The sequence below is a fragment of the Macaca fascicularis genome, chromosome 2 (genome assembly GCF_037993035.2).
Source record: "Macaca fascicularis isolate 582-1 chromosome 2, T2T-MFA8v1.1".
In the NCBI taxonomy this organism is placed as follows: Eukaryota; Metazoa; Chordata; class Mammalia; order Primates; family Cercopithecidae; genus Macaca; species Macaca fascicularis.
Window position 1 is genome coordinate 161,425,303 of NC_088376.1, and position 25,708 is coordinate 161,451,010.

At 36.3% G+C, this 25,708-nt stretch overlaps 1 protein-coding gene across 2 annotated transcripts in view; it reads left to right on the forward strand.

The window, feature by feature from the left end:
* IQCB1 (IQ motif containing B1) overlaps positions 1–25,708 on the forward strand; it is a 73,725-nt gene that overhangs the window by 17,399 nt on the left and 30,618 nt on the right. For both annotated transcript variants that reach the window (XR_012431657.1, XM_005548013.4), the window contains exons 6-9: positions 13,078–13,171; positions 14,644–14,743; positions 23,345–23,523; positions 25,529–25,638. Coding sequence is in view for 1 of the 2 variants with exons in the window: in XM_005548013.4 (XP_005548070.3) it covers positions 13,078–13,171; positions 14,644–14,743; positions 23,345–23,523; positions 25,529–25,638 (483 nt within the window). In the remaining variant the exon portion in view is untranslated. The remainder of the gene's footprint in view (positions 1–13,077; positions 13,172–14,643; positions 14,744–23,344; positions 23,524–25,528; positions 25,639–25,708) is intronic.

Below are 25,708 nucleotides of genomic sequence, written 5' to 3' on the forward strand. Positions count from 1 at the left end.
TCCTGGTTTAGTCTTGGGAGAGTGTAAGTGTCCAGGAAATTATCTGTTTCTTCTAGGTTTTCTAGTTTATTTGCATAGAGGTGTTTATAGTATTCTCTGATGGTAATTTGTATTTCTGTGGGGTCCGTGGTGATATCTCCTTTATCATTTTTTATTGCGTCTATTTGATTCTTCTCTCTTCCTTCTTTATTAGTCTTGCTAGTGGTCTATCAATTTTGTTGATCTTTTCAAAAAACCAGCTCCTGGATTCATTGATTTTTTGAAGGGTTTTTGTGTCTCTATCTCCTTCAGTTCTGCTCTGATCTTAGTTATTTCTTGCCTTCTGCTAGGTTTTGAATGTGTTTGCTCTTGCTTCTCTAGTTCTTTTAATTGTGATGTTAGGGTGTCAATTTTAGATCTTTCCTGCTTTCTTTTGGGGGCATTTAGTGCTATAAATTTCCCTCCACACACTGCTTTAAATGTGTCCCAGAGATTCTGGTATGTTGTCTCTTTGTTCTCATTGGTTTCAAAGAGCATCTTTATTTCTGCCTTCATTTCGTTATGTACCCAGTAGTCATTCAGGAGCAGGTTGTTCAGTTTCCATGTAGTTGAGCGGTTTTGATTGAGTTTCTTAGTCCTGAGTTCTAGTTTGATTGCACTGTGGTCTGAGAGACAGTTTGTGATAATTTCTGTTCTTGTACATTTGCTGAGGATTGCTTTACTTCCAACTATGTGGTCAATTTTGGAATAGTGTGATGTGGTGCTGAGAAGAATGTATAGTCTGTTGATTTGAGGTGGAGAGTTCTGTAGATGTCTATTAGGTCTGCTTGGTGCAGAGTTGAGTTCCATTCCTGGATATCGTTGTTAACTTTCTGTGTCATTGATCTGTCTAATGTTGACAGTGGGGTGTTAAAGTCTCCCAATATTATTGTATGACAGTCTGAGTCTCTTTGTAAGTCTCTAAGGACTTGCTTTATGAATCTGGGTGCTCCTGTATTGGGTGCATATATATTTAGTTTAGTTAGCTCTTCCTGATGAATTGATTCCGTTACCATTATGTAATGGCCTTCTTTGTCTCTTTTGATTTTTGATGGTTTAAAGTCTGTTTTATCAGAGACTAGGATTGCAACCCTTGCTTTTTTTTGTTTTCCATTTGCTTGGTAGATCTTCCTCCATCTCTTTATTTTGAGCCTATGTGTGTCTCTGCATGTGAGATGGGTCTCCTGAATACAGCAAACTGATGGGTCTTGACTCTTTTCCAATTTGCCAGTCTGTGTCTTTTAATTGGACCATTTAGTCCATTTATATTTAAGGTTAATATTGTTATGTGTGAACTTGATCCTGTCATTATGATATTAGCTGGTTATTTTGCTCATTAGTTGATGCAGTTTCTTCCTAGAATCGATGGACTTTATATTTTGATATGTTTTTGCAATGGCTGGTACCGGTTGTTCCTTTCCATGTTTAGTGCTTCCTTCAGGATCTCTTGTAGGGCAGGCCTGGTAGTGACAAAATCTCTAAGCATTTGCTTGTCTGTAAAGGATTTTATTTCTCCTTCACTTCTGAAACTTAGTTTGGCTGGATATGAAATTCTGGGTTGAAAATTCTTTTCTTTAAGAGTGTTGAATATTGGCCCCCACTCTCTTCTGGCTTGTAAAGTTTCTGCCAAGAGATCTGCTGTTAGTCTGATGGGCTTCACTTTGTGGGTAACCTGACCTTTTTCTCTGGCTGCCCTTAACATTTTTTCCTTCCTTTCAACTTTGGTGAATCTGACAATTATGTGTCTTGGAGTTGCTCTTCTCGAGGAGTATCTTTGTGGCGTTCTCTGTATTTCCTGAATTTGAATGTTGGCCTGCGTTACTAGTTTGGGGAAGTTCTCCTGGATGTTATCCTGCAGAGTGTTTTCCAACTTGGTTCCATTTTCCCCGTCACTTTCAGGCACACCAATTAGATGTAGATTTGGTCTTTTCACGTAATCCCACATTTCTTGGAGGCTTTGTTCATTTCTTTTTACTCTTTTTTCTCTACATTTCTCTTCTCACTTCATTTCATTCATTTGATCTTCAGTCACTGATAATCTTTCTTCCAGTTGATCAAGTCAGTTACTGAAGCTTGTGCATTTGTCACATATTTCTCATGTCATGGTTTTCATCTCTATCAGTTCTTTTAAGGTCTCCTCTGCATTGATTATTCTAGTTATCCATTCTTCCATTCTTTTTTCAAGGTTTTTAGTTTCTTTGCACTGGTTACATAGTTCCTCCTTTAGCTCTGAGAAGTTTGATCGACTGAAGCCTTCTTCTCTCAACTCATCAAAGTCATTCTCTGTCCATCTTTGTTCCATTGCTGGCGATGAGCTGCATTCCCTTGGAGGGGGAGATGCGCTCTGATTTTTTGAATTTCCAGCTTTTCTGCACTGCTTTTTCCCCATCTTTGTGGTTTTATCTGCCTCTGGTCTTTGATGATGGTGACATACTGATGGGGTTTTGGTGTGGGTGTCCTTTCTGTTTGTTAGTTTTCCTTCTAACAATCAGTACCCTCAGCTGCAGGTCTGTTGGAGTTTGCTTGAGGTCCACTCCAGACCCTGTTTGCCTGGGTGTCAGCAGCGGAGGCTGCAGAAGATAGAATATTGCTGCACAGCAAGTGTTGCTGTCTGATTCTTGCTCTGGAAGCTTCGTCTCATGGTAGACCCAGCCATGTGAGGTGTGATGTGTCGGTCTGCACCTAGTTGGGGATGTCTCCCAGTTAGGCTACTCAGGGGTCAGGAACCCACTTGAGCAGGCAGTCTGTCCATTCTCAGATCTCAACCTCCGTGCTGGGAGAACCACTGCTCTCTTCAAAGCTGTCAGACAGGGACCTTTTACATCTGCAGAGGTTTCTTCTGCTTTTTGTTTAGCTATGCCCTGTCCCCAGAGGTGGAGTCCACAGAGACAGGCAGGCCTCCTTGAGCTGCAGTGGGCTCCACGCAATTCGAGCTTCCTGGCAGCTTTGTTTATCTACTTAGGCCTCTGCAATGGCAGGCGCCCCTCCCTCAGCCTCGCTGCCGCCTTGCAGTTAGATCTCCGACTCCTGTGCTAGCAATGAGGGAGGCTCCGTGGGCATGGGACCCTCTGGGCCAGGTGTGGGATATAATCTCCCGATGTGCCATTTGCTAAGACCCTTGGTAAAGCACAGTATTAGGGTGGGAGTTACCCGATTTTCCCGGTATTGTGTGTCTCAATTTCCCTTGGCTAGGAAAAGCAATTCTCTTTCCCCTTGAGCCTCACCTGCTTCAGCTCTCGCTGGTCAGGCTGCACCTGCAGAGCAGCATCAACTGCCCAACACACCCCAGTGAGATGAACCCGGTACCTCAGTTGAAAATGCAGAAATCACCTGTCTTCTATGTTGCTCACGCTGGGAGCTGGAGGCTGGAGCTGTTCCTATTTGGCCATCTTGGGCGCCACCGCCCCTTTTTTTTTTTTTTTTTGTGGAGACATAAAAGTATGCTGGAGAGAGCGAAAGAATAGACTATTTTAAGTAATTGCAGTAAGCTAGAAGAACTAAGGGATAAGCGTCTTGACTCACTATGACTTTGGGAAAAAAGAGGGTCAAATGAAATATTAAGAAAAAAATTGTAAGAATATAAAAGGTGTAATATGAGACACTGCTTTTCTTAGCTCTACATAGGGAATGTAGTAGGATTATTTTGCTCCAAGCTCTCTGTCAGTTGATTTTTTAAAAATGATATTTCCTCACCAGGTACCCGCAAGTGGGAATCCAGAAATAACTAATGAGGAGAGTGGAACTTGGCATTAATGAATACATTATATTAATATGAAAACTTTTTACCTCGTGTGTGCTAGCAATTTTCTTAAGTATAATGACAGCAGAGGTTCATCTTAGAATTTATAAGAAGTGATAAGTCTACAAGGCTGAAACCCCTTTACCTTAGAAGAGTTCTTAGCTATATGTACATTTGGGCCTACTACTATATCAAAGTTTGAACAGATTCACAACTTTTGTCAATTATGGACAGAGATAGTAATAACTCAGTCACTCGACTTACTCTGTTCAGGCTGCTGTAACAAAATACTGTAGACTCGGTGACTTAAAGACATTTATTTCTATCGTTCTGGAGACTAAGAAGTCCAAGATCAAGAAGCCAACAGATTCACTTCCTCATGGGGCCCACTTCCTGGCTTGCAGACAGCGACTCTCTTGTGTGTTCACATGACCTCCTCTTTGTGTTTGTGTGGAGAGGGAGAGGCAGCTCTCTTGTCTCTTTCTTGTCATTTCCTTCTTTCTTTCTTATAAGGGCACTAATCCCATCATGAAGACACCACCCTCATGACCCAGTCCAAACCTCAAAAGTCCCTACCATCACATTAGAGGTTAGGGTTTAAACATACGAGTTTTCGGGGACACAAACAGTCCATAATGATCACCATGATATATTAAGTTCTATTTAAGGTGCTTTGGGTATATAAAGAATAGACACAGTCTTACATTTAAGGTATTCCCAGGCTAATATAGTAGAAAAAGTCTTAGCCATTCCTAATAGAAAGCCTAAAATAGATGTATTTTTAGTTTAAGAACTTTTTTTTTTAATTAGAAGAATGAAATCAAATGAGAGGTATAATAGTACAGACAACAAGCTGGTTTGAGTATAAGAAATACTGTTGGTAGAGAATTTTTTTTCTTTTCTTTCCTTTTTTTTATTATACTTTAAGTTACGGGATATATGTGCTGGATGCCCAGGTTTGTTACATGGGTATACATGTGCCATGGTGGTTTGCTGCACCCATCAACTCATCATCTAGGTTTTAAGCCCTGCATGCATTAGGTATTTGTCCTAATGCTATCCCTCCCCTTGCTCCCCACCCCCGACAGACCCCAATATGTGATGTTCCCCTCCCTGTGTCCATGTGTTCTCATTGTTCAACTCCCACTTAAGAGTGAGAACATGCGGTGTTTGGTTTTCTGTTCCTGTGTTAGTTTGCTGAGAATGATGGTTTCCAGCTTCATCCATGTCCCTGCAAAGGACATGAACTCATTCTTTTTTATGGCTGCATAGTATTCCATGATGTATATATGCCACATTTGTTTGTCCAAGCTATCATTGATGGGCATTTGGGTTGGTTCCAAGACTTTGCTATTGTAAATAGTGCTGCAATAAACATACGTGTGCATGTGTCTTTATAGTAGAATGATTTATAATCCTTTGGGTATATACCCAGTAATGGAATTGCTGGGTCAAATGGTATTTCTGATTCTAGATCCTTAAGGAATTGCCACACTGTCTTCCACAATGGTTGAACTTACATTCCCACCAACAGTGTAAAAGCATTCCTATTTCTCTGCATCCTCTCCAGCATCTGTTGTTTCCTGACTTTTTAATGATTGCCACTCTAACTGGAGTGAGATGGTATCTCATTGTGGTTTTGATTTGCATTTCTGTAATGACCAGTGATGATGAGCTTTTTCTCATATGTTTGTTGGCCTCATAAATGTCTTCTTTTGAGTAGTGTCTATTCATATCCTTCACCCACTTTTTGATTTTTTTTTCTTGTAAATTTGTTTAAGTTCCTTTTAGATTCTTGATATTCGACCTTCGTCAGATGGGTAGATTGCAAACATTTTCTCCTATTCTGTAGGCTGCCTGTTCACTCTGATGATAGTTTCTTTTGCTGTGCAGAAGCTCTTTAGTTTAATTAGATCCCATTTGTCTATTTTGGCTTTTGTTGCCATTGCTTTTTGTGTTTTAGCCATGAAATCTTTGCCCATGCCTATGTCCTGAATGGTATTACCTAGGTTTTCTTCTAGGGTTTTTATGGTTTTATGTCTTATGTTTAAGTCTTTAATCCATCTTGAGTTAATTTTTGTATGAGGAGTAAGGAAAGGATCCAGTTTCAGCTTTCTACTTATGGCTAGCCAATTTTCTCAGCACCATTTATTAAATAGGGAATCCATTCCCCATTTCTTGTTTTTGTCAGGTTTGTCAAAGATCAGATGGCTGCAGATGTGTGGTATTATTTCTGAGGCCTGTTCTGTTCCATTGGTTTACATATGTGTTTTGGTACCAGTACCATGATGTTTTGGTTATTATAGCCTTATAGTATAGTTCGAAGTCAGGCAGCATGATGCCTCCAGCTTTGTTCTTTTTGGTTAGGATTGTCTTCGCTATATGGGCTCTTTTTTTTTTTTTTGATTCCGTATGAAATTTAAAGTAGTTTTTTCTAAATCTGTGAAGAAAGTCAATGGTAGTTTGAAGGAAATAGCATTGAATCTGTAAATTACTTTGGGCAGTATGGCCATCTTCACGATACTGATTCTTTCTGTCCATAAGCATGGAATTTTTTTCCATTTGTTTGTTTCCTCTCTTATTTCCTTGAGCAGCATTTTGTAGTTCTCCTTGAAGAGGTCTTTCACGTCCCTTGTAAGTTGTATTCCTAGGTATTTTATTCTGTTTGTAGCAATTGTGAATGGGAGTTTACTTATGATTTGTCTCTGTGTTTGTCTATGATTGGTATATAGGAATGCTTGTGATTTTTGCACATTGATTTTGTATCTGGAGACTTTGCTGAAGTTGCTTATCAGCTTAAGGAGGTTTTGGGCTGAGATGATGGGGTTTTCTAAATATACAGTCATGTCATCTGCAAGCAGAGACAATTTGACTTTCCCTCTTCCTATTCGAATACACTTTCTTTCTCTTGCCTGATTGCCCTGGCCAGAACTTCCAATACTGTGTTGAATAGGGGTGAAGAGAGAGGGCATCCTTGTCTTGTGCCTGTTTTCAAAGGGAATGTTTCCAGTTTTTGCCCATTCAGTATGATATTGGCTGTGGGTTTCTCATAAATAATTATTATTTTGAGATATGTTCCATCGATAACTAGTTCATTAAGAGTTTTTAGCATGAAGGGGTGTTGAATTTTATCGAAGGCCTTTTTTGCTTCTATTGAGATAATCATGTGATTTTTGTCATTGGTTCTGTTTATGTAATGGATTACTTTTATTGATTTACATGTGTTAAACCATTCTTGCATCAAGTGATGAAGCCAGCTTAATCGTGGCTGATAAGTTTTTTGATGTGCTACTGGATTCGGTCTACCAGTATTTTATTGAGGATTTTTGCATCGATGTTCATGAGAGATACTGGCCTGAAATTTTCTTTTTTTGTTGTGTCTGTGCCAGGTTTTGGTATCAAGATGATGCTGCCCTCATAAAATGAGTTAGGGAGGAGTCCCTCTTTTTCTATTGTTTGGAATAGTTTCAAAAGGAATGGTACCAACTCCTCTTTGTACCTCTGGTACAATTCGGCTATAAATCCGTCTGGTCCTGGACTTTTTTTGGTTGATAGGCTATTAATTACTGCCTCAATTTCAGAACTTGTTATTGATCTATTCAGGGATTCAGTTTCTTCCTTATTTAGTCTTGGGAGGGTGTATGTGTCCAGGAATTTGTCCATTTCTTCTAGATTTTCTAGTTTATTTGTGTAGAGGTGTTTATAGTGTTCTCTGATGTTAGTTTGTATTTCTGTGGGATCAATGGTGATGTCCCCTTTATCATTTTTTTATTGTGTGTATCTGATTCTTCTTGCCTTTCCTTTTTATTAGTCTGGCTAGTGGTCTATTTTGTTAATCTTTTCAGAAAACCAGCTCCTGGATTCATTGATTTTTTGAAGGGTTTTTCATGTCTCTATCTCCTTCAGTTCTGCTCTAATCTTAGTTATTTCTTGTCTTCTGCTAGCTTTTGAATTTGTTTGCTCTTACTTCCCTAGTTCTCTTAATTGTGACGTTAGGGTGTCAATTTTAGATCTTTTCCACTTTCTCCTGTGGGCATTTAGTGCTATAAATTTCCCTCTACACACTGCTGTAGCTGAGTCCCAGAGATTCTGATATGTTGTATCTTTGTTCTCATTGGTTTCAAATAACTTATTTATTTCTGCCTTTTGTTATTTACCCAGTGGTCATTCAGGAAACTACATGCAGTTTCCATGTAGTTGTGAGATTTTGAGTGAGTTTATTAATACTTAGTTCTAATTTGATTGCACTGTGGACAGAGACTGTTATGATTTCTGTTCTTTTGCATTTGCTGAGGAGTGTTTTACTTCCAATTACGTGGTCGATTTTAGAATAAGTGCGATGTGATGCTGACAAGAATATATATTCTATTGATTTGGGGTGGAGAGTTCTGTAGATGTCTATTAGGTCTGCTTGGTCCAGACATGAGTTCAAGTCCTGAATATCCTTGTTAATTTTTTGTCTCATTGATCTGTCTAATACTGACAGTAGGGTGTAAAAGTCTGTCACTATTATTGTGTGGGAGTCTAAGTCTCTTCATAGGTCTCTGAGAACTTGCTTTATGAATCTGGGTGCTCCTGTATTGGGTGCATATATATTTAGGATAGTTAGCTCTTTTTGTTGCATTGATCCCTTTATCATTGCATAATGCCCTTCTTTGTCTTTTTTGACCTTTGTTGGTTTAAAGTCTGTTTTATCAGAGACTAGGATTGCAACCCCTGCTTTTTTTGGCTTTCCATTTGCTTGGTAAATATTCCTCCATCCCTTTATTTTGAGCCTGTGTGTGTCCTATCATGTGAGATGGGTCTCCTGAATACGGCACACAGATGGGTCTTGATTCTTTATCCAGTTTGCCAGTCTGTGTCTTTTAATTGGGGCATGTAGACCATTTACCTTTAAGTTTAATATTGTTATGTGTGAATTTGATCCTGTCATTATGATGCTAGATGGTTATTTTGCACGTTAGTTGATGCAGTTTCTTCATAGTGTCATTGGGCTTTCTATTTTGGTATGCTTTTGTAGTGGCTGGTACCGGTTTTTCATTTCCATGTTTAGTGCTTCCTTCAGGACTCTTGTAAGGCAGGCCTGGTGGTGACACAATCCGTCAGCATTTCCTTGTCTATAAAGGATTTTATTTCTCCTTCACTTATGAAGCTTAGTTTGGCTGGATATGAAATTCTGGATTGAAAATTCTTTTCTTTAAGAATGTAGAATATTAGCCCCCACTCTCTTTTGGCTTGTAGGATTTCTGCAGAGAGATCCGCTGTTAGTCTGATGGGCTTCCCTTTGTAGATAACCTGACCTTTCTCTCTGGCTGCCCCTAAGATTTTTTTTACATTTCAACCTTGGAGAATCTGACAATTATGTGTGTTGGGGTTGCTCTTCTTGAGGAGTATCTTAGTGGTGTTCTCTGTATTTCCTGAATTTGAATGTTGGCTTGTCTTGCTAGGTTGGGGATGTTCTCCTGGATAATACCCTGAAGTGTTTTCCAACTTGGTTCTATTCTCCCCATCACCTTCAGGTACACCAAGCAATCATACTTTTGGTCTTTTCACATAGTTCCATATTTCTTGGAGGCTTTGTTCATTTCTTTTCATTCTTCTTTCTCTAATCTTGTCTTCACACTTTATTTCGTTAAGTTGATCTTCAATCTCTTATATCCTTCCTTCTGCTTGATCAATTTGGCTATTGATTCTTGGGTATGCTTCATGAAGCTCTCGTACTGTGTTTTTCAACTCCATCACGTCATTTATGTTCTCCTCTAAACTGGTTATTCTAGTTAGCAACTCGTCTAACCTCTTTTCAAGGTTCTTAGCTTCCTTACATTGGGTTAGAACATGCTCCTTTAGCTCAGAGGAGTTTGTTATTACCCATCTTCTGAAGCCTACTTCAGTTAATTCATCAAACTCATTCTTGGTCCAGTTTCGTGCCCTTGCTGGGGAAGAATTTCGATCATTTGGTGGAGAAGAGGCGTTGTGGTTTTTGGAATTTTCAGCCTTTTTGTGCTGGTTTTTCCTCATCTCCATGGATTTATCTACCTTTGATCTTTGATGCTGATGACCTTTGGATGGGGATTTTTTGTGGGTGTCCTTTCAGTTGATGTTAATGTTACTGCTTTCTGTTTGTTAGTTTTCCTTCTAACAGACAGGTCCCTCTTCTGCAGGTCTGCTGGAGTTTGCTGGAGGTCCACTCCAGACCCTGTTCATCTGGGTATCAGCAGCAGAGGCTGCAGAACAGCAAATATTACTCTCAGCTCCTTCCTCTGGAAGCTTCATCTCAGAGTAGCACCCACCTGATGCCTGCCAGAGCTCTCCTATATGGAGGTGTCTCCCAGTCTGGAGGCACGGGGTCAAGGACCCACTTGAGGAGGCAGTCTGTTCCTTAGCAGAGCTCTAGCACTGTCCTGGGAGATGTGCCACTCTCTTCAGAGCTGGCAGGCAGGAACATTTAAGTCTGCTGAAACTGCACCCACAGCCTCCCCTGTCCCCAGGTGCTCTGTCCTAGGGAGATGTGGGAGTTTTATATATAAGCATCTTACTTGGGCTGCTGCCTTTGTCTCAGGGATGACTTGCCCAGTGAGGAGGAGTCTAGAGAGGCAGTCTGGCCACAACAAGGCAGCTGTGTTCCACCCAGTCCAAACTTACCAGTGGCTTCCTTAACACTGTGAGGGGAAAACTGCCTACTCAAGCCTCAGTAATGGTGGATGCCCTTCCCATCACCAAGCTCAATTGTCCCAGGTTGGTCGACTTGAGACTGCTGTGCTGGGAGCAAGAATTTCAAGCCAGTGGTTCTTAGCTTGCTGGACTCCGTGGGAGTGGGACCTGCTGAACAAGACCACTTGGCTCCTTGGCTTCAGACCCCTTTCCAGGGGAGTGAACAGTTTGTCTTGCTGAGGTTTGTCCTGCTGAGGTTTGTCTTGCTGAGGAATGAGCCACCACTGAGGTATGAAAAGGAACTCCTGCCACTAGCTCGGTGTCTGCCCAAAGAGCTGACCAGTTTTGTGCTTGAAACCCAGGGCCCTGGTGGTTTAGGCACATAGGGAATCTCCTGGTCTGTGGGTTGCAAAAACCATGAGAAAAACGTAGTATCTGGGCTGGATAGCACAGTCCCACCTGGCTTCCCTTGGCTAGGGGAGGGAGGTCTCCGTCCCCTTGCACTTCCTGGGTGAGGCAATGCCCCACTCTGCTTCTGCTTGCCCTCTGTGGGCTGCACCCGTTGTCTAACCAGTCCCAGTGAGATGAACTGGGTACCTCAGTTGGAAATGCAGAAATCACTGCCTTCTGCATTGGTCTTGCTGAGAGCTGCAGACCAGAGCTGTTCCTCTTCAACCATCTTGCCAGATCCCCCTGGCAGATAATTTAACTCAGTGGTAGAGCATATGCGTTCCATGTAATAGGTTACAAATTCCATTTCTGAAATCTCCACTGGCATTTTGTGGGACGTTAGCACTAAATAAATATTTGCTAGATTTAGTTTAATTCAGGTCAGTTGAAGCCACATGAACTATAGAATTGTGTTAGATTTGATTTCTTTTGCTGGCTGTGCCACAAACTAACTCTAGGTTCAATAGCAAATCACTGGATTTCACTGTATGTCATTTTCCTCATTTGTAAAATAATTTCTGTCCCATTAATAGCTCAGACCATTATGTAAGCTTTATCTTTTCTTCAAAGCACCTTTATTTAATATTCCTATTTAAGAGCATTAATGATGCTTTTTCCTTATATATTATTAAAATTATATATTAATATGTTATATATTTGTATATTGCTTTCATTATAAATATACTTATTCAGTTAATTATTTTCATTTATAGAGTCCTTAATACTTTTCATAATATTTTTCTGTCCTATTATTGTATTTTTATTGACATAAAAGATTCTTTAATGGTATCAAAGAATTAATTGGCTACAGAAAAAGTAGGGCCACTTAACCACAGGGCAAAATTAAAACAGGGACATAAAAAAGATGCGACAAAAACTTGAATTAATTTATTAGTCTATTTACCTCGGAGCTTTTCAATCAGATTTCTGTTTTAATTAGATAGTATGTAGTTAGTAGATCACATGGTGGGACCTACACGTTCTGGCCTAAAATACAAAGTGGTTTTGTATGTGTGTATGTGACAATTTTGATTGAAAGGTTAATTGTGTTAACTTGTCTTAGGAACCATGAATTTGCACATTATCTAATGTGCATTTTAAGGAAAGTAGGAAGTCTAAGAGTACAACACTATCCTTTGGGATTGACAACAATGAGAATTACCATGCCCTTTTTGATGTATCTTTAAGTAAAACTCTGGCAAAGGTAGTTTCCTGAACTAAAAGGATAAAAGGATTCTTGCCCTAATGTGACGTTTCTTACGGGTTTTTTTTTTCCATTGTTATATTCAAGTCAGCACATGTCAGTTTACTAAATACCTATGTAGCTCTGTGCTAGAATATTAGGAAGAAAATACTTTCATTATTATAAAGAATAATCATGGCAGTCATAATATTTTTGCTGGTCTCATCATTACTTTTGTGCTATAGTACAAACATTCAGGACACGGGTAAGATTAGTGACCTTTATCCAATGTTCCACCAAAGTTACATGGCCAATAAATTACAAAATTGTAAATGGAATCTATGCTTCTTATTTCTCCTTGTGGCACTCTAATTTATAATAATTTATCACCCTACTTTCCAGAAAGGAAGAGCCAGAAAAAAATTGTCATTTATTTGTTGACTAAATGTTGATTGAACATTTACTATGTGTCATAACTGTCCTAGAAACTGAGTTTGTATGGGGAGCTAAATGACATGATCTCTGTCCTCCTAAACTTATGAGTAGAAACTGGAACTGAAATACACTATTAATAATGTCTCTCATGCTGACATCTACATTTGCGTATTGCAGTTGTTTTCATCCGAGTTGTATAACCAAATCACCCACCTAACTTTGTGCAAGTACAGATATCCAGACTGCCTTTGGAGATTCAAATTCAGTATATTTGAACAAAAGCTTGTGCATAGATGTGTTTAAAAAGCTCAACAGGTGATTCTGATGCATAGCAAGTATTAAGAAATCCTAGTGTATCAACTTGTAGCCCTCACACTACTTATATTGTTTTATTTTATCTGGATAACAACCATTTCTAGTAGATACTACTATCCTGTAACCACAAGTTTTACAAATTAAGAAACTAACGTCAACAAAATCATGTCCCTCATAAATGGCTAAGTTAGATCCAGAAACTGTATACTCTAACTCCCCAGAGAGAAGTCTCCTTAAAAAAAAAAAAACTATGGAAAAGTAAACTGGGCTTATCTTTTATGTTAAGGCTGAAGAAAAAGATGAATTACTACACTTTTTCCAAATTGTGACTGATTCTCTCTTCTGGCTTTTGGGAGGCCATGTTGAACTTATTCAGAATGGTAAGAGAAAAGATTTTAATGTAACTAATAGCTATTGTAGAATCAACTGCTAACAGTTTGATCTTTTTTTCCAAAAACAAATGCCACATTAACTGTGCAGATAACCTCACTGAAATGAAACCATGTTGAAATAAACTCACAATTTTTAAAAATGGATATTCCAGTTTTACATAGCCAACATCAACAATGTGAATATTAAATTAAGGAGAATACTGTTGAAATAAAACTTTAGCTTTTTCTGTTTAGCAAATCTAAGATGAAGACAAATGATAATTTGGACAGTTTATTCCTGAAAATAACTTTTAAGTTTAAAAGATTGCAGTCAGTGTTTTAGATGTATTGTGAGAGAAATCCCTATGTTCAGGGTGGATATGATTTAACTCATATAGTCTAACTATCCAAGTAAGAGTAAACTTTTATTTAATGACCTTTTAGTGAACTTGGAAGTTATAGGATATTTCTGTTTACATTGAGAGATTTAAACATGTATGAGTTTTATGTTTTCTTAAGACTGAAAAAATAATTCTTAGTTACATTCATGGCGCTCTTCCTAGAAAAATTTCATCTAATATAAATGTAACACTCTAAGAATATTTTTTAAGTAATACTTGAACTGAAATTTTACTTTTAGCTTTTCTCCTCAGAATCATTGCATGCACATAAGTTGAAGAGTCAAATAGTTCTATAAGGATCATTAAAACATACACACAATCCCTGGCTCTCATGCCCATTCCATTTCCCATTTTCCAAAGGCAACTACTTTCAGTTAGTATAACTAATACCTTGGTAGTTATGCTCAGTTATTGAGTATGGAATGGAATGGAAACTGACATTTGTTAGAAACGTTCCCTGTTCTAGGATATTTTACATTAGCTCATATGAAAGCTATTTCTAGTTTTACAGATGAAGAAATAATTTCTAAGAGGTTAAGCCACTTGTATAAGTATCCAGTGCTAAATCGTTATAACTAGCTGCTCAGAGCTTAAAGATTACAAATCAATAAAAGGAAATTTTTGTAGTTAATGTATTCATTATTATATAAAACAGTATGTCACAAAATTAAATTTTTTAAGGATGTGAGCAACCAATTATAGTCATCTGTGCCATTTCCATTTCCTTATATTCTGTCTTTGCAGAAAATTTGTTTTTATTCACTGAAATTCATTGATAGAAGAAAAAGATTCAGATTTAGGATATGTTATTTTCTATTTAGAGAGAGATAACAATAGATTCTTACCTTAGTATTTATGCCTATTGTCTGACTATATTCATAAAAATGAAATGACTTATTTATGGCTATGTAAAATTGCCATGAATTTTACATCTTAAAATCTTCTTTATTGCAGAGTCTACAAAGTCAGAAAGTTTAGCAGAAATGGTCATGCTTTGATTTGGTTTGAAAAGAACAAAATCTTTCTTTGTTATTGTAAAGTGTTTGCTTTAATCTTTCTTTTTTTTTTCTTTTCCTTTAGTACTACAAAGTGATCATTTCTTACATTTACTGCAAGCTGACAATGTCCAAATAGGATCTGCAGTCATGATGATGCTACAGAATATACTACAGATCAACAGGTTACTTGGTTTTCACAAAATGTTACTGTTTTTTTAATCAGAAGCATTACCAATTTTATTCCAATTTTGTTAAAATTGACTGCATATGACTTGTATATAATGTATATACAAGTTCATAGTACATATACTTGTATATAATGTATATATAATGTATATACAAATATAGAGTACATATACTTGTATATAATGCTGAAGCTCCATCACCATTGTGTTTCAGAAAAAAATATAAAATACTACAAAAGACTAGAAATGTATTATTAAATTGATACCTTATCCCAGAGCTTAAGATTTTAGCTCAAATCTCAGGCTTAAAGAAGAGAATTAGTGTGATATCTGAAGAAAAATATTGAGTGTGATTTCTGAAGAAAAATCACAACAAAAAATGTTTAATCACATTTATTGAATAACTTCAAGCTTGGTATTTTTACAGATGCTCAAGAAGGGTATAAAAGAAGCAATTGGCAATTATTCAGGGTAAAATGGAAGGGCAGTGTATACACAATTGGAATAATCCATTCTTTCAGTTTAGTATGAATTTATTATGCAGCTGCTGTGTCTGTCATTATAATTATAGAGTTGATTAAGATATAAACCTTATCTTCAAAGAGCTTACAATAGAATGGAAAAGACAGACACACAAACATCATTGTATTATAATACATTGTTACAATATTAAAAGTGACCATAAATGTTAAAGGACCTTCTAATCCAAACTGAGGAGAGATGCTTCTGGAGAAGGTAATATCTGAGATGAAACTTCAAGGATGGTATATTGGCCAGGGAGGAAGAGGAGAAAGAGAAAGCAGTATTTACAGGCAACATAAGCAAAAATAGAGATAAGAAACAACATGCTGAGGATGAAGAGTAGGTACAAATTCATTACTGTTGGGATTTAACCTTCCATATAGGGAAGTGGCTAGCAAGCTCGGCTGAGACTCAAAGTCATGAAGAATTTATATGCTGTGTTAAGGAAATGAAGTTTTATCCTATAGGCAACAGGGACCATTGAAGATTTTTAAAGTAGACAAAAGTGGTCAGATTACATTTCAGTTTTGTTACTCTGGTGACTATGTGAAGGAAAGATTAAGGGGAAGAAAACTCTAGACAAGGCCGGGCGTGGTGGCTCTCGCCTGTAATCCCAGCACTTTGGGAGGCCGAGGCGGGCGGATCACAAAGTCAGGAGATCAAGATCACGGTGAAACCCTGTCTCTACTAAAAACACACAAAAAATTAGCCGGGTGCAGTGGCGGGCGCCTGTAGTCCCAGCTACTCAGGAGGCTGAGGCAGGAGAGTGGCGTGAACCCGGGAGGCGGAGCTTGCAGTGAGCCGAGATCGCGCCCCTGCACAGATCACGCCACTGCACTCCGACAGTGCGAGACTCTGTCTCAAAAAAAAAAAAAAGAAAAAGAAAAGAAAACTCTAGACAAAAAAGGCAATCATACTAATCCAAGTGAAGTAATGACATCTTGTCCTTGGGCATTGGTACCTGGGATATGGAGTTTTTAAAATAATGAATTAGGCTGGGTGCGGTGGCTCAAGCCTGTAAGCACAGTACTTTGGGAGGCCAAGATGGGCAGATCACGAGGTCAGGAGATCCAGACCATCCTGGCTAACACGGTGAAACCCCGTCTCTACTAAAAAAAATACAAAAAATTAGCCGGGCGTGGTGGTGGGCACCTGTAGTCCCAGCTACTCGGGAGGCTGAGGCAGGAGAATGGCGTAAACCCGGGAGGCGGAGCTTGTAGTGAGCTAAGATCCGGCCACTGCACCCCAGCCTGGGCGACAGAGCGAGACTCTGTCTCAAAAAAAAAAGAAAAAAAAAAAAAGAATTAAAATCATCAAGACTTTACTGATCAAGATGGAATAGTAGGGATGCATTTATCCTCCCATCTGAAAAAAAGGACAAAAACATGAAACATAATTTTTTAAGAAACTGGATATCAGTCAGTGAAAGAAAGTAAGCCCAGAGAAAAAGGAATAAACAAGGTGAGTCTTACAATGCTCTAACTTACAGTATTGAAAGAGTGTTCAGGTTGAAGTATAGGCAGAGGCATCCTAGCAAGCTTGAGTTAAAGCAATAGAGCCCAGAGTCTGGAGAGAACAAGATGACTAGAGTTCACAAGTCAGAATACTAGAGAAGAGAGCTATACACATAAAGAACCCCAGAGATCTGCAGACGGTATCCTTCAAGTATTAAGTAGAGTACTGATCTGCACATATATGTAAGGAACTACCCAACGCCAGGGAAAACAATAATCCAAAAGGACTAAAAGGAACAGTGCAAGGAGCTCACACAGGGCCAGAAATAGTACCTGTTTCCAACAGCCAAACTGGAAAGTCTCATAAACAATGGGTCATTGGGTAGAGTGTTCAGGAAGGTTTTACCCCAGTAGTGAGGAATAATTCACATTAGAATGAGCACTATTCCAGATCATAAAAGCAAGACCCAAAAGGGTCAAACTGTTTCCAAGTAATTTAACTGCATGTGGTTATTGAACCTGGCTGTATTTAAAATTTTTTTTTTACTGTAGGTTATACAAAGGTAGGAAGTTCACTAGAAATCTTTCGATTTGGCTTTTAAAAGGGTGAGAAAAATCCCACCTGTGTCATCATAGAATATTTGCTTTGATGACTCTTTTTTTCTGTTTCTTTATTACTGCAAAATAACTATTTCTTGCCATTACTACAAACTGATAGATTCTGCAGTCATGACTATGCTACAAAACATACTACGATTCAACAGGTGATTTGATTTTACTGGTACTGAAGTACTGGGCATGCAAATAAACAAGAAAACAGGATCTAAAATGAGAAGAATTAGTTAATCAAGACTGATACATATGTTGGCATTAACAGACAAGGACACTAGTTATTATAACCATATAACCATATTCCGTATATTAAAAAAGTTGAATACAGACATATAAGCCTCAAAGTGAATTTCTAGAGATGAAATCTACAATATCTGAGATGAAAAATACACTGGATGGGATTAACAGCAGATTAACATTACAGATTAGTGAACTTTAAGGCATATCAGTAGAAACTATCCAAAATGAAACAAAAAAGAAACAAAAGGAAATAAAAGCATGTCAGTGAACTGTGGGACAACTTTGAGCAACCTTACATAAGTGTAATCAGAGTACATAAAGTAGGCAGTAGGGTGACAAAAAAATGTGTGAAGAAGTAATGGCTTAACATTTTCCAAATTTGATGAAAACTATAAACATGCAGATTCAAAAGGTCATCAAACCCCAAGGGCAATAAATATGAAGAAAATTCTACATTGAGGCACATAAGAATCAAAATGCTCAAACCAGTGATAAAGAGAAAAATCTTAAAAGCAACCAGAGATGAAAAAACATTATATACAGAAATAGAGATGAGGATGACAGCAACTTTCTTATCAGAAACACCACAAGTAAAAAGACAGTTGAATATTGAAAAAGAAAACTGTCAAATTAGAATTTTATACTCAGCAGAAATATATTCAAAAGCAAAGATGAAATACTTCTTCAGAAATCATTAGCAGACCAACACTACAAAAAATATTCAAAGAAGTCCTTCCACCAGAAAGGAAATTCGTCTACACAAAGAAATAGAGTATCGGAAATGGTGATTACATAAACATATAAGATAGTTTTTCTTATATTATTTTAATATATCTATAATATATTTGCCTACACAAAAATAGTAATGTACTTGAGGAACATATGCATAAGTAGAATGTATTCCAAAAGGGCATGAAGGCTAGGAGGAGATAAATGGAAGTATACTGATGTAAAGCTTTTATACTATTCATGAAGTGGTATAATATCACTATGATAAGTGATAAGACTGTGATAAATTGAAATGTATACTTTGAACCTCAAAGCAATGAAGAAAATAGCAAAACAAAGAATTTACATCTGGTAAACCAACAAAGGCAATAAAAATGAATCATTAAAAAATATGCAATCCAGAAGAAGGAAGTAAAAAAAAAAGAACAAAGGAGAAACAAAACCAAGTGGTAGATTTAAACCTATCTATATTAAACGTAAATGTTGAAAAACTAAAGTTAAAAGACAGATTGACAGATTGGATTTTAAAAGTACAAACCTACTATATGCTGTCTACCAGAAATGCACCTTAGATATAAAGACACAAATAGGTTAAAAGTAATGGGGTGGAACAAGATATACCATGCTTATACTACAGAAAGTTGAAGTACCTGTATTAGTATCAGATAAAGTAAGTTACAGAACAAAGAATATTACTAGTGCTAAAGAAAGTTATTTCATAATCAGAAAAAAAGTCAGTTCATCAAAAGGATGTGTTTATTTACCTAATAGAGTTTTAAAATACACAAGCAAAAATTGACAAGAACTACAAGAAGAAATCCTCAATTAGAGCAAAATATGTTAATATACCTCTTTTGATATTTAATAGAATAAGTAGACAAAAAATTAGTATGACCACAGAAGATCTGAACAGTAATATCAACCAATTTGACCTAATTGACATTTTACAAACATTCTACCAAACAGTACAGAATACATGTTCTTTTCAAATGCAGATGGAACATTTACAAAGAAGGATACATATTCCAGGCCATAAATAAAGTCTCAAGAAACATAAAAGGGGCCAGACACAGTGGCTCACGCCTGTAATCTCAGCACTTTGGGAGGCTGAGGTGAGCAGAGCACTGCAGGAGTTCGAGACCAGCCTGGGCAGCATGACAAAACCCCATCTCTACAAAAAGTACAAAAAATTAGCTGGGCATGGTGGCACGTGCCTCTAGTCCCAGCTACTTGGATGCTGAGGTGGGAGAATCACTTGAGCCCAGGAAGCAGAGGTTGCAGTGAGTTGAGATCACATCAATACACTCCAGCCTAGGTGACAGAGCGAGACCCTGTCTCAAAAACAAGAAAAACGTAAAGGGATTTCAGTTATACAAAGTATGTTCTCTGGCCTCAACAGAATTAAGTTGGAAATTCATACCCAGAAGATCTCTGAAAAGTCCCTAAATATGTGGGAAATAATAACATTCATCTAAATAATTCACAAGACAAAGGAGAAATCAAAAGTGAAATTAGAAATTATTTTTAAATGAATGGAAATAAAAACACAACATGAGAATTTCTGGGGAAATTCTTAATTAAAGCAGAATGATATTTAGGGGAAAATTTATATCACTAATGCCTATATATTAGAAAAGAAGAAAAATCTCAAATCATTGACCTCAGCTTTCCCCTTTAAGAAACTAGGAAAAGAAGAGGGAATTAAACTCTAAGCAGAAGAAAGAAAATGATAAAGGTTGAGCAGAAATCAATAAAATAGTAAGCAAAAGTGAGAGAAAATAAACCATAAACTGGATCTTTGAGAAGATTGAAGTTCTTTGAGAAAGCAAATTAAACCAAAACTGGCTCTTTGAGAAGAAGAAACCTGTAGCAAGATTAAGATTAATACGGAAAGGAAAAGAAATAATACAAATGACCAATCTCAGGAATTAGAGAGGTAACATTGTAACAAAGCCTGCAGATACTAAAAATATCACAAGGGAATAATATGAACAACTTTAGGCTTATAAATTTAACAACTTAGATGAAATGGACAAATTGATTGAAAGACACAAACTACCAAAATTTACTGAAGAAGCAATAGAGAACCCAAATATATACCCAAATATAGATAGCTATAAAGAAAAATTGAATTTGTAGCTAAAAACCTTCCCACAAAGAGAACTCCAGGTCTGGATGGCTTTTTCACTGGTAAATTCTATTAAACACTTCAGGAAGAAATAATAATCTTAAGCAAACTTTTCTAGAAAGTCGAGAAGGAGGAAACACTTTCAACTCATTCTATGAGGTCAGCATTATCCTGATACAAAACTAAACAAAGACATTATAAGAAACTACGCATCAATGTACTCATAAACATAGATACAAATGTTCTGAACAAAATTTTAATAAGTCGAATTCAGCAATATATTAAAAAGTTAATACATCGTGAATCAGTCTGGTTTATCCCAGGATTCAGGGCTGGTTTAATATTCTAAAGTCAGTCATTGTAACTTATGTTAACAAGCTAAAAATGAAAAAAAAAAAATACCATCATATCAGTAGATACAGAAAAAGCTTTTGACAAAATCCATCATCTACCCCTGATTTTAATTTTTAAAAAAGGCCTCTCGGCAAAGTAGTAATAGAAGGGAACTTTCTCAGAGAGCAGATCGGTGGTTGCCTGGGCATAGAATGACAGGGAAGGCAACGGGAGGAACTACAGTGAAATACAAGGAAGCTTTTAGGGGTCATGGATATATTCATTTTCTTGTTTTATATTGGTGAAACAGGTCAAACTGATGAAATTATATGCTTTACATGTGTACAGTTTGTTGTATATCAATTATATTTTTAAAAAGCTATTAAAAACAAAAATTATGAGGACTTGGTAAATGTTTTGATATGGGGTAGGTAAAATAAATGGTGCAGTCGGATATGATACCAAGTTTTCTGTATTGAGTGATTAGACAGACTGTGGTATGTAGAATATATAAGGAGTTGGTTTTGTGAGACAGATGACGAATTCAATGTTGGTTATGTTGAGTATAGGTAGTTCAACAGGCAGTAAAAGTAAGTATCTATATAAAGACTTATACACAAATGTTCATTGAGCTTTATTTGTAAAAACCAAGGACTAGCTATAACTCAAATGTCCATCAGGTGAATAGGTAAACTAACTTCTGGAAGAGGTGGGGACTAGGGTTACAGATTTACAAATCAGCTTATACATGGTAGTGAAAAACATGACAGAAAGTGAGATTGATAGGAATTATGAATACAGTGAGAAAATAAATGACTTGAAAATGGAGTCTTGGGGAATAACCTTTTAGGGTTATATTGGGGAAGTGGAGCCCATAAAGACAAATGAAAAAGAATGATCGGAAAAGTATGGGTGGAAAGTAGAGGGGAGACCAGAACTTTGTATCATAGAAGCTAAGTAGAAAGTATCAGATACAAACAAGTCTAGGAAAAGAATCACTCATGATATATATGTGACTTGACATTTGGGAAGTTATACTGATGAAATGAACTTACCAAGGATAGTATAGTGAAATAGTAAAAAATGAAAACTAGATGCAGTGGTTTGAGAAATGAGATATGAGGTAGTGGCGTCAGAGAAGTTTGGATTAGAAGAGAAGCAGAGAGATAAGATGGTAGTGGTATAGAGAGGATGTCTTTAAGATTAGGAGGTTGAAAAGCATCTAAAAGCATTTAAACTACTATATTACATTATAGCACAAACTCTTGGTGGGATATGGAGTAAAGATATGATAAGATTGGGATAGGGATATCTGTAGAAGGCTTTCTGAGATGAGCATATTTTTTATCTGAGTTTTGAATGGTGTGATGACATTGACTGATGGGAAAGGGTGAGCATCCTAGGCATAGGGAATAGCATTTAAGAGACACAGGGGCACAGAAGTAATGTCACAAAGATTCTCACATATTTTAATTGGATAACTTTATAAAGTCTTTCAACCCAGAGATTTTTACATTTAAGATATGTTGCTGATCTCTTTTCTCTTAACAAAATTATTTTAGTAACTACTAAAGTATAGTTTTCAAAAAGCTCAAACATGAGTCTTATACAAATATAAAATTTGACTGCTCAAAATTTTATTCAACTCGTTAATGAGGGAACAAGTAAGATATTTATACAGGTTCAAAGGAGAATTTGAGGAAAATAGATTTATGGAGTTGGTTTGTTGAAGGAATATAGAAATAAATTGCTGATAGATTTTTAAAAATTTGCTAATAGGAAAATATGACTTATAAAGCAATGTAGCCTTTAGAATTACCTTTTCTACTGGACAGAAATCATTTGTATTGCTTTGAATAAGAGTCTGTTTACATTGCTCTTAGATAAGAATCTTTGGCATTGTTTTCTACCAGCCAACCTCTATTTTTACAGAATTGTAAAATATTTTAATAGTGAGTAGAAAATTAAACAGAGGTACATATGCCTAGAAAATCACATACTCCTTAAGGGGGTAAATAAAAGGACACTCACTAACCTTTTTCTTTTGACTATTTCTAAGTTTTAGATAATTTTTCATGACATCAGTAATATAAGATGGGTTGTTAGTATAATAAAGGAAATACCAAGGAAAGATTTTAAGTTTCTCCTATATTAAGCACATGGTAGAATTCCTGTGGCATTTTTGTCTTTGTACATCATTTAACAATTAACTGTGTACATGTCTTGATTTCACTTTTATCATTGCCTTGAAGCTTTTAAATTATTTATTATTTAGTGTTTTGCACATTTATCTTTCCTCTTTGATTTGATTGCAAGCTTCTCTAAGGAGAGGGCCTTTGGCTACTTTGTATTCTCTATTGTACCTAGCACACATGGTACCTTGCACATAGTAGGAGTTCAATAAATATTAAGTGACTGAATATGATATATTCTTGGAACCAACATATATTTTAAAAAGTGGTTATATTCTTGGATGAGGACACAGTCTGGCATCAAGTTACTGAATCTTTTATTTTAAATTTGTTGTGATACCTGTGCATCAATTAGTAATGGCACTTTTTTTTTATTTTGTTCTATTAGTGGTGATTTACTCAGAATAGGAAGAAAAGCCCTGTATTCAATTTTAGATGAAGTTATTTTCAAGCTTTTTTCAACTCCTAGTCCAGTCATAAGAAGTACTGCTACAAAACTCCTACTGTTGATGGCTGAATCCCATCAGGAAATTTTGATTTTACTGAGACAAAGTACCTGCTACAAAGGTAGTGCATTCATTCTTTCTTTACTTGGGATTCTCAAAAAGAAACTTTTTATTGATGGTTTATGAAAAACAAAATTCTTATATTTTAAAGAGTTGATAACTATGTAGATAAAACTCTACATAAAAATTGGCATCAATTTTTATACCAATTCAGAAAAAAAAAAAAAGTCTTTATATAATCAAGCTATCTTCATGTTACTACAGATAGCAAGTGGAAGATACCTTTCTGATCAGGTTGCAATGAATATTTACTCCCTCTCTGACAAAAAGGTTATGTGTTGGATATACCATATAGTTTAGTAAAATAATGACCAAAAAGATCAGTGACCTTAGCAAGACCAGCTTTAGTGGAGAAAATGGTGCTGTGCTTGAGAAATGGCTTTAGTGGAGAAAATGGTGCTGTGCAAAATACCCTTATGGTATTTTGAACTATCCATAATTACTCAACACTGTCTTTCCTCAAAAACAAAAAAAAAAAAGTTGCCTTACCTCCAAATTCAAATACATATGTGAATTAAAAGTCAGACATTTTGAGGATTAAAGGAGTAAGTGTATTAACATTCTTATATAATAGCTTTCATTTAATTGAGCATTCACTGTGTGTCAGGCACATTCTATATACTTTACATGCATTAAAATATTTAATCTTCACAACAATCCTATGGGATAGATATTCTTATCCTTATTTTATAGATATAGAAACAGAGACATGGTAATTTTTCCAAGATCACAAAGGTAGTATATATATTTTTTAATTGCCAAGCAAAGTTATATGTTATCTTTGTTTTATTTCTTTGATGACCAGAGCCATATATGTATTATAACCTATTTTTCTTATTCAACATGGTCAGAAAATGGGATTCTAGTCCATTAAATATACTTCTTAATATAGGGTGATACTGTATGGGAATTTTTAAAGGTTAGAATATAATATGATGTATTTAATACCTAAACTACTAGAAAAGTCTTTATCATTCTTGATGATTTTGAAGACATTGTAATAATGTACCTTGCATTAGTCATTACTGGGGGTATTGTAGGAATAGAGAGGAAAAGTACCAGTAATAGAGTTCTTTAGTTGATACTGTGCCAGATAGACATTTTCCAATTCTGTAATTCAATTCCTAAAGAAATGTGAATGTCCAACAGAGTCGTTATAAAGGAATTTTACCTGAATCCTTCTCCCTTTCTTTGACTTATATCTCAATAGCAGAACTAATTCAGGTTCCTGAAGATATTTTACAATTATTAATACTGCTGAGAACTTGGGTCTTGAAGAGAGTATAAGGCATTAAAAGATCCATACAGTGGTTTCCCCAATGATACACTACAAGGCAATTTTACCTTATGTATTTGTTTTGAATACACACATTATAATACACCATTTCAAGTACCTGGAAATGGTACTTACTGTACCTTTTACTACTGCTATGTATTATTTTGGCATGAAAATGTACTAGCCTAGTGTTGTAGCACTTCACCTATAATGTTTTCCCAGGAACCTATTGATTTGCCCCAAATTATATATGTTATCATATGTTTATATTTAATAATCTTTTTCAACTAATAATGACTAATAATAATCTGCATGAGTGCTTCCACAGGACAAGCTTTTACTGAATATGTGTCTGTAGTAATTTACCTTTAAAATGTTTCCACTTAAAGTATTTATGCTCAAATAAAAAAAATTTATCTCTACCTTTTGATTTACCACAGTGATTCCATCCTCCTCCTTTTTTTTTTTTTTTATTAAAGAGATTGTCTAGACTGATTTTCTTTTTATCAGATCCCACAATTGAGTACGGAAGAATTCTCAGGAGGGAGGAATATCTTAAAGATTTCAACCTGGAAGTCTCTGAGAAAAGGAAAAAGAAAAATCATGTGATTAATCTTGTTTTCATTTGTTTTTAAGCCAGACTTTTTGGCTTCAAATTAATACTGATTAGATAACAAAATCATATTTTATTGTTATAATAATAGTTGTATGTTTTGCTATTCTATTTCAGGACTCAGAAGTCTACTAAGTAAACAGGAAACTGGGACCGAATTCAGTCAAGAACTTAGACAGCTCGTTGGCCTTTTATGCCCAACGGTCTGTCAGGAAGTAGAAGAGCAGGTATTAAGTTACAGAAAAAAAAAAAAATTGCATGATATTCGCTGACTGTATTAAACCTTAGTTTTCCTTA